This window comes from Carcharodon carcharias, chromosome 11 (genome assembly GCF_017639515.1).
Source record: "Carcharodon carcharias isolate sCarCar2 chromosome 11, sCarCar2.pri, whole genome shotgun sequence".
Taxonomy (NCBI): domain Eukaryota; kingdom Metazoa; phylum Chordata; class Chondrichthyes; order Lamniformes; family Lamnidae; genus Carcharodon; species Carcharodon carcharias.
In genome coordinates, this window is record NC_054477.1 from 77,462,226 (window position 1) to 77,480,893 (window position 18,668).

Genomic DNA, 18,668 nt, shown 5'->3' on the forward strand with positions numbered 1-18,668 from the left:
ACGGACTGGTTAATGAGGACACCAGCCCACCTAGTCATTCCCCCACTCAGCCTGTTTCTGCAGGGAATAGTTAACCAGAAATGGTTGGAATCCATGGAAGAGCATATCAAAAAAAAAAAATGAATGAGTTTGTGGCTCAATGTACTGGCAAAAGTCAGCAACAAATAAAAAAAATATTTTGACAAAGGGTTTAGGACATTCGAGTACTAAGCAGGAGAACAGGTTATGGTCCCAAACTATTTACGAAAAGAACATGTTTTTGAACCCGGATGGATGGGACCCTATCCAATAATTAACAGAACAAGTCCTGCAGTGTACCTAGTCCAGATTTCAGACAAAAGTGGGAAAAAAGGCCCAAGTGGTTCCTTATTAATCAGTTAAAAACTACAAAAAAGAGTAAATACTACACAATTTCTGTTCCCAGATCAACTGGAAGACATTTCCACCCAGATTCATACCAGGACTGCTGATATTTACTAATACCATCCAGACAATGAGCATCATTGTCATCATGGGGCAGGGATTGGTTACACTTTCAGAAACTCAACCACACAGACCCCCAGTTGAAGATGAACAACAGGGCTTTCATTCAGGAGATGAGTGTGATATGACCATTTATTGTGATCAGTGTAGGTGGGAGACCCCCAATGTTGATGAACTAGTCATGGTATTGGCACAAGAGGGGGAAGGGTTAAAAATGACCTGTCAGTGTGCCAAGAGGGGTATAAAGGTAACACCAAAGTTCCAGCTAGGATGGGGAAAATGAAAGGACCCAGAGTTTGGCTTCATGAACTTCACCAAGATCACCACGAAAAGTGTAGGGATCCCCTACCTAGGACAAGACCAGGAAACACTGAACTGGCCAAAGATGAGCCAAAGACACCAGGGTATGATAGGATGTTCCACATGGAGGAAGCGGCGACAGTGGCAAGGGTGCAGAATATACTCTGGATGGGGGACTTCAATGTCCATCACCAAGAGTGGCTCGGAGCACCACTACTGACTGAGCTGGCTGAGTCCTAAATGACATAACTGCTAGACTGGGTCTGTGGGAGATGGTGAGGGAACCAACAAGAGGGAAAAACATACTTGACCTCATCCTAAACAACCTGCCTGATGCAGATGCCTCTGTCCATGACAATATTGGTAGGAGTGACCACCGCACAGTCATTGTGGAGATGAAGTCTGGCCTTCAAATTGAGGACACCCTCCATCATGTTGGGTGGTACTACCACTGACCTAAATGGGATAGATTTCAAACAGATCTAGCAACTCAACTGGGTATCCATGAGGCGCTGTGGGCCATCAGCAGCAGAATTGTACTCGAACACAATCTGTAACCTCATGGCCTGGCATATCCCCCACTCTACCATTACCACCAAGCCAGGGGATCAATCCTGGTTCAATGAAGAGTGCAGGAGGGCATGCCAGGAGCAGCACCAGGCATACCTAAAAATGAGGTGTCAACCTGGTGAAGCTATAACACAGGACTACTTGCGCACCAAACAGCATAAGCAGCAAGTGATAGACACAACCAATGGATCAGAACTAAGCTCTGCAGTCCTGCCACATCCAGTCATGAATAGTGTGGACAATTAAACAACTCACTGGAGGAGGAGGCTTCACAAATATCCCCATCCTCAATGATGGAAGAGCCCAGACCATCAGTGCAAAAGATAAGGCTGAAGCATTTGTTGCAATCTTCAGCCAGTTGTGCAGAGTGGATGATCCATCTCGGCCTCCTCCAGAGGTCCCCAGCATCACAGATGCCAGTCTTCAGCCAATTCGATTCACTCCATGTGACATCAAGAAATGGCTGAAGGCACTGGATACTGCAAAGGCTATGGGCCCTGACAATATTCCAGCAATAGTACTGAAGACTTGTACTCCAGAACTTGCTGTGCCCCTAGCCAAGCTGTTCTAGTATAGCTACAATACTGGCATTTACCCGGCTATGTGGGAAATTGCCCAAATATGTCCGGTACACAAAAAGCAGGACAAATCCAACCCAGCCAATTACCACCCCATCAGTCTACTCTTCATCATCAGTGATGAAAGGGGTCAGCAACAGTGCTATGAAATGGCACTTGCTTACCTGCTCACTGACGCCCAGTTTGGATTCTGCCAGGGCCACTCAGCTCCTGACCTCATTACAGCCTTAGTTCTATTATATGGACAAAAGAGCTGAACTCCCAAGGTGAGGTGAGAATGACTGCCCTTGACATCAAGGCCACATTTGACCAAGTGTGGCATCAAGGAGCCCTAGCAAAACTGGAGTCGAATCAATGGGAATTAGGAGGAAAACTCTCCGCTGGTTGAAGTCATACCTAGCACAAAGGAAGATGGTTGTGGTTGTTGGAGGTCGGTCATCTCAGCTGCAGGGCATCACCGCAGGAGCTCCTAAGGGTAGCATCCTCGGCCCAACTATCTTCAGCTGCTTCATCAATGACCTTCTTTCCATCATAAGGTCAGAAATGGCGATGTTTGCTGATGATTGCACAATGTTCAGCACCATTCACGACTCCTCAGATACTGAAGCAGCCCATGTCCAAATGCAGCAAGACCTGGACAATATCCAGACTTGGGCCAACAAGTGGCAAGTAACATTTATGCCACACAAGTGTCAGGCAATGACCATCTCCAACAAGAGAGAATCCAACCATCGTCCCTTGATGTTCAAAGGCATTACCATCATTGAATCCGCCACTATCAACATCCTGGGGGATTAGCATTGACCAGAAACTGAACTGGACTAGCCATACAAATATTATGGCTACAAGAGCAGGTCAGAGGCTAGGAATCGTACAATGAGTAACCCACCTTCTGACTCCTCAAAGCCTGTCCACCATCTACAAGGTGCAATGCAGGAATTCACCAAGGCTCCTTCGACAGCACCTTCCAAACCCATGACCACTACCATCTCGAAGGGCAGCAGGTAGACAGGAACATCACCAACTGGAAGTTCCCCTCCAGGTCACTTATCATCCTGACTTGGAAATATATTGTCATTCCGCACTGTCTCTGGGTCAAAATCCTGGAACTCCCTTCCTAACAGTGCTGTGGGTGTACCTACACCACATGGATTGTAGCGGTTCAAGGCAGCTCACCACCACCTTCTCAAGGGCAACTAGGGATGGGCAATAAATGCTGGCCCAGCCAGCGAAGCCCACATCCCGTGGATGAATTAAAACAAGTCAGGTGACCCCATATTGAGTACAGAGTACCACAATCAGCTAGTATCATGGCAATCTTTAGGCTAGATTTAAGTGGTGCTGGCCTTGCATGAACTAGTGCCCTCTGCTGAAGTGTGCAGCCACTCAGCAGTTTCTTAGCAATGGGCTGGATGGCACTATAATTTAAATTACAAAGCAGCACAAAGTTAATTGTGCTAATTATGCATTGCAATCCCAGTACCTGATTTCCAGCCTAATCCAACTTTTCTCCTTGAATGCCATAAGTGGAAACAAACCACCTTCAGCATCTGAATGCAATAGTTTGTTGAATTACAACAGTCAGTGAATCTTTTCAGCACTGAGGTTTATTTTCACTTCACATCACATTGTTGTCTATAAAGTATGCAGAAACAAGAAAGCAAATTGTGTAATGAAACAGCACAGAGACTTATAATCGGAACATTAAGTAACCTGTAAAATTGTAACTATTTTGTGCAATAGTGCAATAATTCAGTGGTAGATCTATTCAGGGTTTTTCTGTTATTGAGTAATGTGTACCTTGGTGACAGTCCATAGTGGGATTATTTTGGTCACAAGGATTTCTTTAAACCTGCATTTGACTTCATTGCTGCCATGCAATGACAAAAATAGACCAAATCAGTCAAAATTGTAATAAATTATTGTACAAAACCACTGCACTTTGGTCCTTATTTAAATAAGTATTTCATCATTAGTTATGGAGAGAAAAATTACACAAGATAAAAAAATCAAATACTAATAGGGCAAAAGAAAAAGTTGTAAATATTTACTTAGATATTTTGAAGTGCAGTTGTTGTATATACAGTATCATGCAGTAAAGCAATGTAGGTCAGTGATAAGTGCTCACTGCAAATCCAAATTTGTGATTCCTTAACCAAATATGTACATTTTTCACAAGATCTCTTATTTATAATTGCTACATTATATGTATACCACATAAACTGACAATACTTTTATTAAATATAAAATAATTATACATTCTACAGCAGAAAAAATACTCTTTATGGTGACCTGATGACCTTTCTGATGGCTTCAAAACATCAAAGCAGTTTAACCACCTTCAGTATCCAATTGATTTGAACGTGCTTATAATAAATTATCTGTGGTATAAATAATACAATGGACAGAAGAAGGATAATGAATTTATAGCACTTGCGAATAAACTCTTCCATTTGTGATTTTGTCACCCATGATTGATGAAACTCTTCGCATTAATGTCCTACTGATCTCCATTGTTAATCTCTATTAATCCCTTTAGACCATTGAAATTCAATTCTTCAGAGAATATCAGATCTTGAAATAGTGCAACATGCAATTCCCAATATCCATGGTTTATGGTTCCAAGATAGTCCTGAGTTTTCAGTAGAATGCATTTCTATGAAATTTTTACACCTGCCTGGGGTCAGAACGGCATTCATAGACAATCAGACGTACTTGTGAATGCCAAGGAATTACATAAGCTAATGGTCCAATTTCTGCAGTAAATACAAATGGTACATGTTGAGTCCTACAGTTTTTAAACACAATTGTTCCACGTTATATAACTTTGCTTTACTTACATACTTACTATAGCATACCTGCATTCCTGAGTTAAGTGGAAAAACAAACTAAAAATGAGAGCACAATTTAAATCTGCATTTTGTTTTTGAGTTTATATATAGTTTTTTTAAATTAAAAATGTCATGGTTTTCTCTGGCCCCACAGGAACATTATATTGATCAAACTGTACAGTAGTTCATGTAAAGTAAAAAGCCTTGAAGCGTTGAAATGATCAATAAATCTGTGAAACCGTGATACAAAACAAGTGCATTAGTAGTTACTTTTGATAGTTGAGGTTGATTTTGTAATTTGCTTGATTTCATTTTTTTGTTTTAGATATAGAGAACTCCAGGTAACTGTTCGGCTGATGTAGCATAATTTGATCAATAGTCAATGTCTTCCAAATTAAGAAAAGTACAGCTATATGAATCAGGATCAAATATATGACAGAATAAGGAAATTTATTTTCCCTTTTTTAGATTTTCTTACCACTTGAGTGATGTGGAGAGACTGGAGAAGGTGGGATTATATTTTTCTCCTTAAAGAAGAGAAGGTTGAGGGGGATTTAATAGAGGTGTTCAGAATTATGAGAGGTCTCTCATTGAATAAATGTAGAAGAACTGTTTCTGCTAGCAGGAGAATTGGTAACCAGAGGACACAGGTTTAAGAAAATTGGCAAAAGAACCATTGGCGAAATAAGTTTTTTTGCACCAAGTTGTTATTATCTGGAATGCACTGCCTAAAGGGGTGGCGGAGCAGATTTCAATATTAACTTTCAGAAGAGAACTGAATACATACCTCAAAAGGAAAAAGATGCCAGGCTATGGGGAAGGAGCAATGGGACTAATTGGATAGTTCCTTTAAAGAGCCAGTACAGGCATGATGAGTCAAATGGCTTCCAATTGTGCTGAATCTGGTTCAATGATTTTACTTCCTACCCACTATCCCGTCAACTAAGACAGTGGAACAAACGAGGGTGCACTTCTCCAAGGCTGCCTTGGATGCTATTCCATTATCAGCTGAAGAAATCTTAATCTCTGCAGTATGACATTGACCTTGTTATTTTTCTTCCTAGGATTAAAGCCCTCTTCTTTGTAATATGACCTACCAGGCAAAGAAAGATCAGGCTAAAATGAGTGAATATTACAATACAGGAGTTTAAACTATAAGGCTGAAATTCAAATCACTCTGACCTTTAAGTCTAACTTTACTGCAAAGAACTAACACATTGCCATGTAAGCTTTATCTTCATTTTATTTTCTTCTGTAATTATTGGAACCATTAAAATGACTACAAGATATTCTATAACTTCCAGCAGCAAGTTTGTTTTCTTTCTGCAATATTTAATCTTTACCTATGATACTTAAATGATGAAATGTTACTTGAACAATTTACTGTTAATCTGGACTGAATATAAGTGGAAGTTTCATCAGAATGTGTTGTTTGTAACTCAGTAAGGTAAGTTAGCTTTTCTGCTCAGAAAGTCCCAATGGCTGGAACATCTAGCCTGTTTTTTTTAAAAGAATTTTTGGATTTTTGGCTCCAGGACAAACATAGCCAGAGATGCTTATGCTTGATCTTCGCTGATAATGCAAACACATTCTTGGTGAATGTCATCACTGCTGTTAGACAGTTGTGGCCAGAAATAAGCAATATTTTATCAATATTATAAAGAAGGAATATCATCTCATATACATGTCCCAGTTACTTCCACCAGGAAGTGGGAATAAATGTTATGTATTGAGTTTGGCAGGATGTGCAACATGGGATCTGTCTGGAGCCTCAACTTTTCATCTCATTTGTTAATGACTTGGATGAAGGAATGGGGAGTTGTATATCCAATATTGCAGATGACACTTCATTAGGAAAGATAGGAGCAGGAAACTGAAAAGAAGGAAACTGAAAAGAAATATAAAAAGTAAGTGAGCAATATGAGTTCAGTGTCTTTAAATGTGAGATCATCCACTTTGGACCTAAGAAAGATAAATTAGAATATTTTCTAAATGGAAAAAAAAACTATAAAGTTGCAAAGAGGTTTCGGAATCCAAGCCTCAGTTAATTCAGTGATATAGGAGGGGATGGGAAAGTGGAGTTGAAGCAGAAGATTAGCATGATTGTACTGAACAGCAGAGTAGGCTGGAGACTCCGTGGGCAGAATTTTGCTGTTGGTGAGCAGGGGGCAGGGCCCGCTTGCTAATGCGTAACATGATACGGGATGATGTTGGACGGAACCCCCGATGTCATCCCGCCCCATTTACATTTTCAGGAAGGCAGGGGCACAGCAAAATCAGCTGTGGGCTCGCCAACCTGTCAATGGCCAATTGAGGCCATTGACAGGATCATTTAAACAATTAAAGGATCTGCCCGTCCAACCTTACAGTTGACAGGCAGGCCAGGAGCCCCGGCGGCAAAGAGAAAAAAACATGAAACCTCATCCACTGGCGGGATGAGGTTTCATGCAGGGTTTTAAAAAGTTTAATAAAGTTATAGTGTAAATTATGAACATGTCCCATCTCATGTGACATTATCACATGAGGGGAACATGTTAGGGAATTTATTTTTTCTATTTTTAATATTTTTCAAAGTGGAAGTGATCTCCCTGACGCTGCACTTTGCCTCAGGGAGATGTGCGCTCTTTCGTGTGCATGCGCGAAAAAGCGCACTCTTGCTTTTAGGGAATCCCCCCACCCCCCCCCAGCACTTCCCACCAGACGTCACGCTGGGCGGGCCTTAATTGGCTCGCCCATGTAAAATGGCTGTGTGGCCCGCTTCTCCAGCAGGGATCGGCTCCCCGCCTGCCAGAGATTGGGTTGGGCCAGCCTGCCCGACAGGCAGAAAATTCTTCCCCATATGTTCTTATGTTCCACAAAGCAGTGTGTCAGTCTGCTTTGGTCTCCCTAATGTAGAGGAGATCACATCATGAGCAGTGAATGCAGTATACCAAATTGAAAGTAGAAGTCATTGCTTCACTTGGAAGGGGTGTTTGGGACCTTGGATGATAAGAAGGGAGAAGGTAAAAGGCCAGGTATTGTTTCTCCTGCGCTTGCATGGAAAGGTGCCATGGGAAAGGGACGGAATGTTGGGAGTGACTGAGGTGTGGTCGTGGTAATGGCAGAGGGAACTGTCCCTTATGGAATGCTGAAAGGGGAGGGGAAGATGTGTTTGGTGATGGTATCATGCAGGATGTGGCAGAAATGGCGGAGGCTGATCAGTTGATAATAGAAGCTGATGGGGTGCAAGATGGATCCCAGCGGAACCCAATTATGGCTCTGGGAGGGAGGGGAAGGGATGAGAAGGAAAAAGTGAATAGAGTTGAAGGAGAAGTTCTTCAATTTTGGAATTCGTTTGACCAGTTCAGAGGAGGATAGTCGTGGATGGAGATTGGTTGGCCTTTGTTCAAGGAAGAAATGGAAAGCTCTCAGGCCGTCTTGCTGGGAGATAGAGATGTTTTTTGGTAATTTCCACCTATCACTGGCCCTCTAACCAGCTCTACTTGTCCCACCCCACCTTAAACCTGCTTATATTTCACCACTCTTCTATTTTTCCTTAGTTCTGTTGAAGAGTCATAGGGTTCCTCTCTGCAGATGCTGTCAGACCTGCTGAATTTTTCCATCACTGCACATCTGGCTAGCTTTGCAGCACTTATCCATTCAATTTACCTTAACAGTCTCCCATTTCTATTTTACATAGTGATTCTTCGATGGCTACTGGTGAGCTATACAGTGACTCTCTGATCATGGTTTATTTGTTGGTAAGTATATGTCTTACAAGTCAATTGAAAATGTGCTTATCTTGTGAAAACCTGTTGAAATTCTCCCAACAGAATCATCATGGTTTAAAGAAATGTGTTTTTGTCAGGTTGTCTCCCCACTACAAAATGTATTGGAATAAAAACAATTTTGAAAGTTGTGGTGATGTCATTTGTGATCTTAACCAAAGTGATCATATGGGCTGGCTGAAGGGGATCACAACTGATTAGTAAATTACACACAGTTAATTGTTTTTAAGTGGATATTTTTGTGAAAAACTTTTTAGATAGAACATACAGAATAGAAACAGGGCATTCACACCCCCATCCCCCCCCCACCCCCCACACCAGTGTTCATGCTCCACTCAAGCCTCCTCCTATCCTTCGTTATCTAGTTTTATCAGCATAATCCTCTATTCCCTTCTCCTTCATATGCTTTCAATCTAGAAATACATTTGTTACTTTTTATGGCACTGGCAAAAATGTATATATGTTTATAACTTATCAAACGATATTGCAACAAGTTTGCAACACGGCAGTTACTCTGCTTTGCACCTTGTTAAAACAGAGTAAAATGATGCAAACCTTTTAATTTGTTAGGAAGGATTCATAAGTGACAGCACTTCAAATGAAGATCATTTCATAAACAATCTGTCATTTTACATTAAGTCTAAGGATTTATTTTTTTATTAAATAGCATAAATACTTTTCACATGGATTCTTGTTTCTCAGTTCAATGCGGTGAACAAACATGTATCTTTCAGTGATTTTAGAAGACTAGAGTCATTTACTGCCCAGATTTTTACAAATTAACTTAAGAAAGTGTATTAAAGCTACATTGCTATCCGTTGCAAAGTCATGATTTTGGTGCTGATGAGTCCACTCATAGTTTTCCACACTGTACAGACAGTAGGGATTTCATCACGTACACTTGCCAAAATTTCTAAGGAGTTCTGTCATTTACTTTTGAAGATCTTTCTGCATTTTATAGGATTGCTGGCTTGGTAAATGGAAGGAATAGAAATCTTCATTTGTGACTGATTTCCTCAGACTCAAAGAGGCAGGACTCCCTCAGTTGTTTGGGATAGGTTTTCAACTTGCAGTTGGGTGGATCAGCTGAAAATTGGGCATTTTCCAAAGCAGATGGCTGATCTGCAACACCAGTTTTAGGTTTGGGTGGAATGTTGAAAATCTAGCCCTACGGTTTGTTTCAGCAATTATCTATGTGTTGAAATAATTCAATGACACTTCGGTTCTGGTTAAATGCACATAATTTACACATTCCGCTGCTGCATTTAAAATGTATTACAAGTTTTCAGGGCATTCTTCAGATGATTGGATATTTACTTGTAGCTGGTGACAGGTTCATCAACTTCTAAATAACAGTATGGCAAAAATAGTTGGTTATCTCAAAACCCTTGTGTTGAAGGAATTTAGCCAGGTAGCTAACCATTTTATTCTTTACTCTTACCATAGGTTTTTGTTTTAAGCAAAAGATAGATATTGAGATGTGGTCAATGTTTGAGCACCGTGAAATCTGCCTTAGATAATACCTGTGAGCATTTCTGAGAGTGAACCTTTGGAAAAATTACTTTCTGCGAGAACAGGTACAATAAAGTGGCTGTTTTTATCTAAGGGTGATGAAAAGCAACCTATAAAATTTGAAGCAATTCAAGAAATAATATTCCTTCCCTTATTCTGACACGTCATTGTGTAACAGAAATTCCAGATTATTATTTTTTATTACAGAACTGTAAATTGTTTGCTTTCCACTGTTTACCATTTATATTGTTATTTCAGGGTCTTCAAAGGTTCACTGGATTGTCGCACATCAGTCCACTCTTGCATGGTGTTTTGTAGAGCCTGGGTCTTCTCCTTATCCACTTGTACATAGTCTACTTTTTCATCTGATGTCACCGAGGATGTGGAAGGCTGTGTGAAAAGAATATGGATTTGAATGAATTTGTTCCACTACCACAAATTAACACAGTAATTGGCTCAACTTTATACATTAAGAATAGATGGGTTGGTGGAGTGGGCAGTAAAGTGGCAGATGGATTTTAACATAGAGATGTGTGAGGTCATACATTTAGGGAGGTCAAACAGTTACAGGGATTACAAAATAAATGGGAATATACTCAGAGGGGTAGATGAAGTGAGAGATCTTGGTGTACAAGTGCACAGGTCCCTGAAGGCAGCAGTTCAAGTAGACAAGGTTGTATAGAAGGCATATGGAATGCTCTCCTTCATTGGCATAGAATATAAAAGTAAGCATATAATGTTGGAATTGTATAAAACACTGGTGAGGCCACAACTGGAGTATTGTGTGCAGTTCTGATCACCACATTACAGGAATGATGTAATAGCTCTGGAGAGAATGCAGAGGAGGTTTGCAAGAACGTTGCCAGAGCTAGAAAAGTGTAGCTACGAGGAGAGATTGGATAAGTTGGGGTTATTTTCCTTAGAACAAAGAAGGCTGAGGTGTGACTTGATTGAGGTGTACAAAATTATGAGGGGAATAGATAGAGTGCACAGGATAAAATTGTTTCCCTTGATGGAGAATTCTAGAACCAGGTGATATAGAGTCAAGATAAGTGGCAGAAAGTGTAGAGGGGACATGAGGAAGAACTTTTTTATGCAGAGAGTAGTGGGTGTCTGGAATTCACTGCCCAAGTTGGTGGTAGAGGCAGAAACTTTAAACTCTTTTAAAATGTACCTGAGTCTGCACCTAAAGTGCTTTAAGCTGCAGGGCTATGGGCCGGGTGCAGGAAGGTGGGATTAGAAAAGGCACCTGGGTGTCCTTGGGCTGGTGTGGACAAGATGGGCTGAATGGCCTCCTGTGTTGTAACTTTTCTATGGTTCTAATAGGTTTATTATTTTATGATGGCCACCACATTGGTTTTTGTACCCAAGTAGGTAATCTGAACTTTCAGAAAGACTAACCATTTCACACCCCTGAAATTGCACAAAAGAAAAACTGGCAAGGAAAATAGGAAAAAGAGTTGAGGCAAATTGAGTACTGTATACCCAACATATTTAAATCCAGAAGACATTTACTATGTTTACTATCAAAAGAAAACCAGATTATCAGAAATTGACAAACTATGAATTTTACCTTTCGATGAGGACCAGGAGAACTAGGCTGGAAATCCAAGGACAAATAATCAACACTCCCAGTCTTCCTGGTGATAGGGCTGCCAGTCACAGGGTTCATTGGAGAGGTAGAAATTGGATTCTGCTGTTTTTTGGTAAATTGAATATAAATACTTCTTTAATCCAATGAAGGCAGACTAATTGATTTCAGAGTTAACAAGAATAATCAGAGGTTTATATTCCTCCAATAAACTACTGTAGTTCAACATGCAGAGAATTATTACAGTATTGGTTTTATTTAAACAATATTTATTTTCTAATGCTACCAAGTTAAACTCCATGACATACTAAATGCTAGCTCCTGAAACTCATTGATTAGGCATATACACAGTTCAATCATTAAGTCCTCAGTTAGGAATATCTAACTATCAAAATATTATTTCTTAAAGAAGTTTATCTGCATTTTATCAAAGCTATGACCCTTACTTTACAGGGAAATTTAAACATTAATTCTTTAAGGGCTCTTTTGCTACCTGCTGTACAGTGAACAACGTACATTGGTACATGCTATACAGTGGTTCAATGACACACCGTGGTGCAGCACTACCTAGAGAGGTACTTCTGAGGTGCGGCAAGTGCCTGTATTTAAATAAATGGACCACGCACTACTGTTATTTTGGCTGCTTTAAACATTTTTGGACTGGGAGAATGTCAGATGCCAACAGCAATGAAAGAACCACCTTTATAGCCCTGCAATATGTTGCTTGAAACAAAATGTGGGACACAAAGCTGCTTTGAATAATGGGCTTTGGAGGCCAATTGAAACAATATGCCTCATTAGGAAGTGGCCCATTTCCTACATTACAACAGTGACTACACGTCAAAAGTTCTTCCTCATCTGTAAAGCCCTTTGGAATGTTCTGAGGAAAGACATGATATAAATGCATGTCCTACTTTGCTTTTAGAGTCAATAGAGATTTTTGGCAGGCTGCTCATTGAAGCATGTGCATCTGGATCTTGCTCCATTACTCCAGTTTCAGCAAATTAAGAATTTTGATGGTAAGTTCATATTCCATCACTGTGGCATAACACATTGGTACACCAAGACACTGGGGATAATAATTGAAAGTTTGCTTGCCATGGTGTTTTGGACACAGGAGCCCTGTATTACTGGGAGGCTCTTAACTGCACAAAAGTTGAAGCCGTTAGCTAGTGCACAGATTCCCCATGTGTCAAGCACTGCCCAAAATGCAAAGGCATATATGGTGTGCATCAATTGCATAGTATGTCTCAGGTCTTGAATGACGGGGGCTAAAGAAAATGCCCATTTCTGTCCTTTATGGATGAGAATCTTCATGACATGTGAAGGGCTTCAAGTGTGAAAATAAATTAATGATATTTCAACATCAAACTAAAATAACTAGCTCTAAAGAACTAAATGCACCGTTGGAAATACTTGCATTTTTTAAGCAAAATATTTATGCATTCCAGCTGATAAAACATTACTATTGTGTGGGGCAGGCTGATTGGGCTACCTGGTCTTTTCCTGTATATCATTTTGTACATTTGCAAAATCGATGTTAGGATTGCATCTTGTTTCTGTTCGGTAGTGCCAGTTGTAACTTGTAACTAATCTAATTGTTTTCATCCACTTACCATTGCAACATAGTTATCTTCACTGTCTCCCGAGTCAGTGCTGGTGACACTCTGTGTTGATAAGGGGCGGCAATTTTGCGAAGAAATGGGGTTTACAGCAGCTCTGGAAGCAATAAAAAGCAACTTTCTTTCAAGAACTAAAACACTAAATGAAGAACTTTCAAGAACTTTCTTAATGCTGGAAAATTAGGTAGCAGGACCAACATCTTTAAAAAAAACAAAAAGCACATCTGTCATAACACCAAGGTTGCAGCATACTGTGTCCCCACCAATTTTCTCACACATTTTTGATTGTGTCCATGCAAGCATGCAAGACTTTTGTAAAAGGGAGGAAAAGTCAGTAAGCAAATCTTGCCTAAAAAGATACATTTCTGTACCCAGAATGTATTAAAATAACTAATATAAACTATCTCAGTATCTCCTAAAGGGAACTGATCACTCTTGCGTAAGTGCCATCAATTAAGTTGTGTCCTGTAGGTAGAAAGAAGTAAGGGATGAATTGGTCCATGTCAGTAGTTCAAAATAAGTCCATGGCGAAATGGCAGCTGTTGTTTTCACACTGCCCTTTCCTTCCACTCAGTTCACAAAATGATAGTTCAAATTCTTTTCAAAGACTCATTTCCTAGACTCTTTGTCACCTCCTTTACTTGGTTCAAATTAAAAATCTTGGCAATTCCAAGTCAATGGAACATAAAATCTGCCATGTGTTGTAAAAGTTGTTTGGTGTTTCATGAAGCTTGTATAGTTATGAACATACAAAATAGGAGCAGAAGTAGATCATTTGGCCTGTTGAGCCTGCTCCGCCATTCAATAAGATCACGGCTGATCTGTTTGTATTACTATTTCCACATTCCCATCTACCCTCAATAACCTTTGATTTCCTTGCCTAACAAAAATCTATCTACTTCTGTCTTATAACGATATTCAATGACCCCACCTACACCGCCTTCTGAGGCAGAGCGTTCCAAAGTCACACAAACCTCAGAAAAAAAATTCTCCTCGTCTCTGTCCTAAAAGGGGCCCCCTAATTTTAAAACAGTGCCCCCTAGTTCTGGACTCACCAACAAGAGGAAACATTGGCTAGGATTTCTCATTGGTTGGGCGGGCTGCCTCAGGGAGATTGAAGCAATTGTTAGAAAAATTAATAAATGTGGTAAAAAGTTAATGAAACATGTCCCCTCATGTGACTGTGTCACATGAGATGGGACATGTTTTCATTTTTCAAAGAAAGTTTCTATTTAATTTATAAAAGCTTTAGGAAACCTTATCCCACTTGTGGATGAGATTTCCTAAAAAACGTAAAGACCACTTGGCCTTTTCACTTGCCCGCCAACTGTTAGGGCAGCTTAAGTTTGAAAATAATTAGTTCATTAATGGCCTTAATAGGTCTTTCAATAATCGGTGGGTGAGTAGCCGATTCCGGCACACGCCCACTGAACGAAATATCGCTAGACAGCACGATGATGTTGGGATGTACGCCCAACGTCATTGCGCGGCATTTTATGTTTCAGCATGTCGGGCCTGCTCCCACATGCCAAATGTAAAATTCTGCCCATAATTTCCACAACCACCTTGTCAAGGCCATTCAGGATCTTATATACTTCAATCAAGTCACCCCTTATTCTTCTAAACTCCAATGGAAACAAGCCCAGTCTGTCTAACCTTTCCTCATAAGACAACCCACTCATTCCAAGTGTCAATCTAGGAAACTTCCTCTGAATTGCCTCTAATGCATTAACATCCTTCATTAAATAAGGAGACTAAAACTGCACACAGTATTTGAGATGGAGTCTCACCAATGACCTGTATAACTGAAGCATAACATCCTTACTTTATGTTCCATTCCTTTTGTAATGAAGGATGGCATTCCATTAGCCTTCTTAATTACTTGTTGTACCTGCATACTAACTTTTTATGACTTATGCACGAGAACACCCAGCTCACTCTGCACCTTAAAATTCTGCATTTAAGTAATTCTCTGCCTTTTTTAATTCCTCCTGCCAAAGTGAACAACTTCACATTTTCCCACATTGTAATCCATCTTGTAAAGACCATTCACATTGACTAACAGCTTCTAACAAATGTGTATTTTTAGGATTGCATATTTTGGTGGCTAAAGTTATGCTTGTTTGGGGACTATAGTTTTAAATGTAGGATAGTTGAAAGAAAACCAAGTCTGAAGGGCTTATCAGACAGGCCTGAAGTTGCAGATCAAAGGGTAAGGGACTTCCTATTGTGTTGTTGGGATGATGGAGGGTTATAGTGTCTCTCTGAATACCTCGGGATTGAAGTTGACGTGTAAACCTGGAGGGTTTGAATTCATGTAATTTCTCTAGGTCAGAGAAGGGTTTGAAGGCGACTGGTTGAACATAAAGCATTTATTGGTAACCATAACTATGTATGTATCCAAGGTATTGCCACGCTTGGGTACTGTCTCCATGACGGCTCCTTCGAGACTCTACTCCACAGACGGTCTGTTATCATGTGACTCTCTACATCACAATGTGGGTGGTGGTGATTTTCAGTCCCACATTAAACCTTACTCTGCTGAACACCCTTATCCTGTGCCATCGTGAAAAATGGGCTGATGATTTGGTACAAGTCCATTCTGTGCTGCTTGCCAAGACCAATTTCACTCCCTAAAAGCTTACTTCTTTTGTAAGTTGCTGCCAACGACCTACTGGATTTAAAAAAAAGACACTTACACAGGTCTGGACCAAGATCTGGTAATGGGGGACTTGAAGGGAAGCTCATCAATGAATGTGTGGTTTCTTGTTTCTATAGGTCCTGCTTTGGCTGAAATATAAACCACAATTATACAATTGTGGAGCATAACATAATTAATCAATGTTTCAAAATGGTTGACTTTCTTTCTGAATAAAATTTCTTGCAGAAAGTATTGCTGGAGTTATTACAATTTAAGGTCCACTTTTTGGGTCATAACCAATGGTGCACTGACAGTATACAACTGACAACTGGAAGACCCAAGGCTTTCCCAAAGTTTATCCCGGAGCCTGATTAACATTTTCTGCATGAGTTGCCAGTACTTGTTCTGCATCCAAAGGGAACTTGAACATTTTAATCAGAAGCCACAGTAGCCAAGTAGTTAAGCTCCCAGATGGGGATTAGAGTGGCAAGGCGGGATGTGGTCAAACGGCCAGTTGTGAGGATTGTACAGTTGGGGAAACACTTGCTCCACAGGAAGATTTTCAGTTAAAAAATACCAAACCTCTTCTTTTGATGGCAATTTGTGATTTGGCAGCAGCGATTGTTAAAGAATTGAATAGAGCTGATTCTGCCCTTGCTGTGCTCAATCAAAACTAATTTCTGCAAAGGCCCTAAAAAAGACTTAGGCCCTCTCATATTATATGCAAGGAGCCTCATGTTTCTTTGAAGCAGTTTTGTGGGATAGCTAGAAGGCTGCATTTACCAATATGGTGGCACCCACAACATGGGCACATATTAAGTGACTTTGCAGTTTTTAAATGACTGTTGAAGCTGCTCATCCTGCTTCTTGCTGCTCATCTCCTAGCCCTCACTCACAGCGAGGATTAAGGAGAGGGAAGCAGCGAATAGGAGCATTTTTTAAAAAACAAATTATAACAGCCCAGGCTGGGCACTTCTGCACTATCAGGGTTAGCACTTTCACAAATCCGGAGCTCTGACTTTGGATCGAATCTGGGTCTTGAATGGGAATACAGGTTCAGGAGAGGGGAGCAGTGAGTAGGAGAGTTGGGGAGTGGGAGGTTTGGCGGGAGCAAGGATTGATGAGAGGGTGAGTTAGGGAGTGGGAGAGGTTGCAAGTTGATGGGCCTGGGAGTGGGAGAAGTCACAGGTCAGCCAGTCAGGGAATGGGAGAGGCTGAATCTCAGAGGGTCGCCAAGAGGAATGGTCCACAGTGACCAGGAGGATCAGAGAGTGGGATGTGTGGCAAGCAGGCAGTTCAGAGGTTTAGGAAAGCAGGATCAGCAGTGAGCAGGAGGTACTGTAAGTAGAAAGTTACCATATTTCTTTTACATTTTAAAATTTAATTTATTTTAATAGTTATTTATATTATTTATTGTATTTATATACTGTATATTACTCATATTTATTTAATTTACAATGTAAGAATGAGGAGATGGTGACATAGTGGTAACGTCACTGGCCTAGTAATCCAGAGGTCCAAGTTAATGCTCTGGGGACAAGGGTTCTACCATGGCAGCTGGTGGAATATAAATTCAATTAATAAATCTGGAATTGAAAAGCTCATCTCAGTAATGGTGACCACAAAACCATTGTCAATTGTCGTAAAACCCCACCTGGTTCACTAATGCCTTTTAGGGAAGGAAATCTACCATCCTTACCTGGTCTGGCCTACATGTGACTCCAGACCCACAGCAATGTGGCTGACTCTTGATGGCACTCTGAAATGACGTGGCAAGCCACTCAGTTCAAGAGCAATTCGGGATGGGCAGCAAATGCTGCCCTTGCTAGTGATGCCCAAATTCCATGAAATAATGAAAAAAAAATCAGTAACGTAAAGTATTTCAACTTATAGGGTATAATGTTTTAATATTTTCTTTTCTCTGATGAGTAAGGTCCTATAGAACCTAACAACAGCTTTTATAATGGTTCGAATGGGAAAATATGATTCGTTTAAAGTCATTTCACTTAAAGTCGCGAATGTCAGGAATGCAACTACAACTTTAAGTGAGAACTTACTATATTATGGGCATATCATGCTCATTGTTCTTTTATTTTTGCCAGGTTAGCATCTTACAATTGCCTATTTAACGTCATGACAGTATTGTGGCTGCACCAGCACCACCACGACCGAGCGGTTCAAGAACATGGCTCTTCATCACTGTTTCAGGCAACTAACGATGAGCAATAAATTCAACGTTGCCAGTGACAGCCATATCCTGATAATTTTTTTAAAAAGTAACTCTTATGTCACTTGCAACAAATCTGTACTGTAACCAGATCTAACTGTGTGAGTGAGAATAATGGTTTATGGATTTGGTTTAAACACTATATCAGCAGAAATCCAAAAGCAAAACACTGCAGGTGCTGGAAATGTGAAATAAAAACAGAAAATGTTGGAAATACTCAGCAGTTATGGCAGCATCTATGGAGAGAGAAACCAAGTTAACATTTCAGGTTGTGAACTTTCATTAAAAATTAGCCTACTTCTTACTTTCCATCTCGGCACCCCATATGGAGCACCCTTCCTGAGCAGGATCTACCAGCAGACATCCTTTGGATGAAGGAATGGGAAACACGGGAAGTCACTAACAAGTTCCTTGTGACAAACCTCATCAGCCGAAGGCAAGCTCTGAGCTGCCATGGCAACCGTAGTCCAATTGCTAAACAGGTTCAGGACAGGCCAGAGACCCTGTGCAGCCAACCACCACCATTTCATGGGTTCTCAATACAAA

At 40.5% G+C, this 18,668-nt stretch overlaps 1 protein-coding gene across 8 annotated transcripts in view; it reads right to left on the reverse strand.

Annotated features, from left to right (window-relative positions):
* Positions 1-3,528: 3,528 nt before the first annotated feature.
* gab2 (GRB2-associated binding protein 2) overlaps positions 3,529-18,668 on the reverse strand; it is a 352,255-nt gene continuing 337,115 nt past the window's right edge. For 6 of the 8 annotated variants that reach the window (XM_041199288.1, XM_041199284.1, XM_041199287.1 and 3 more), the window contains 4 exons: positions 15,954-16,044; positions 13,249-13,351; positions 11,615-11,737; positions 9,154-10,431 (listed from right to left, as the gene is read on the reverse strand). In XM_041199288.1, the coding sequence (XP_041055222.1) occupies positions 10,291-10,431; positions 11,615-11,737; positions 13,249-13,351; positions 15,954-16,044 (458 nt within the window). In that variant the 3' untranslated portion in view covers positions 9,154-10,290. Of the gene's footprint in view, positions 4,993-9,153; positions 10,432-11,614; positions 11,738-13,248; positions 13,352-15,953; positions 16,045-18,668 lie in introns of those variants that run through there. The other 2 variants (XM_041199286.1, XM_041199285.1) reach the window with 2 other exon arrangements.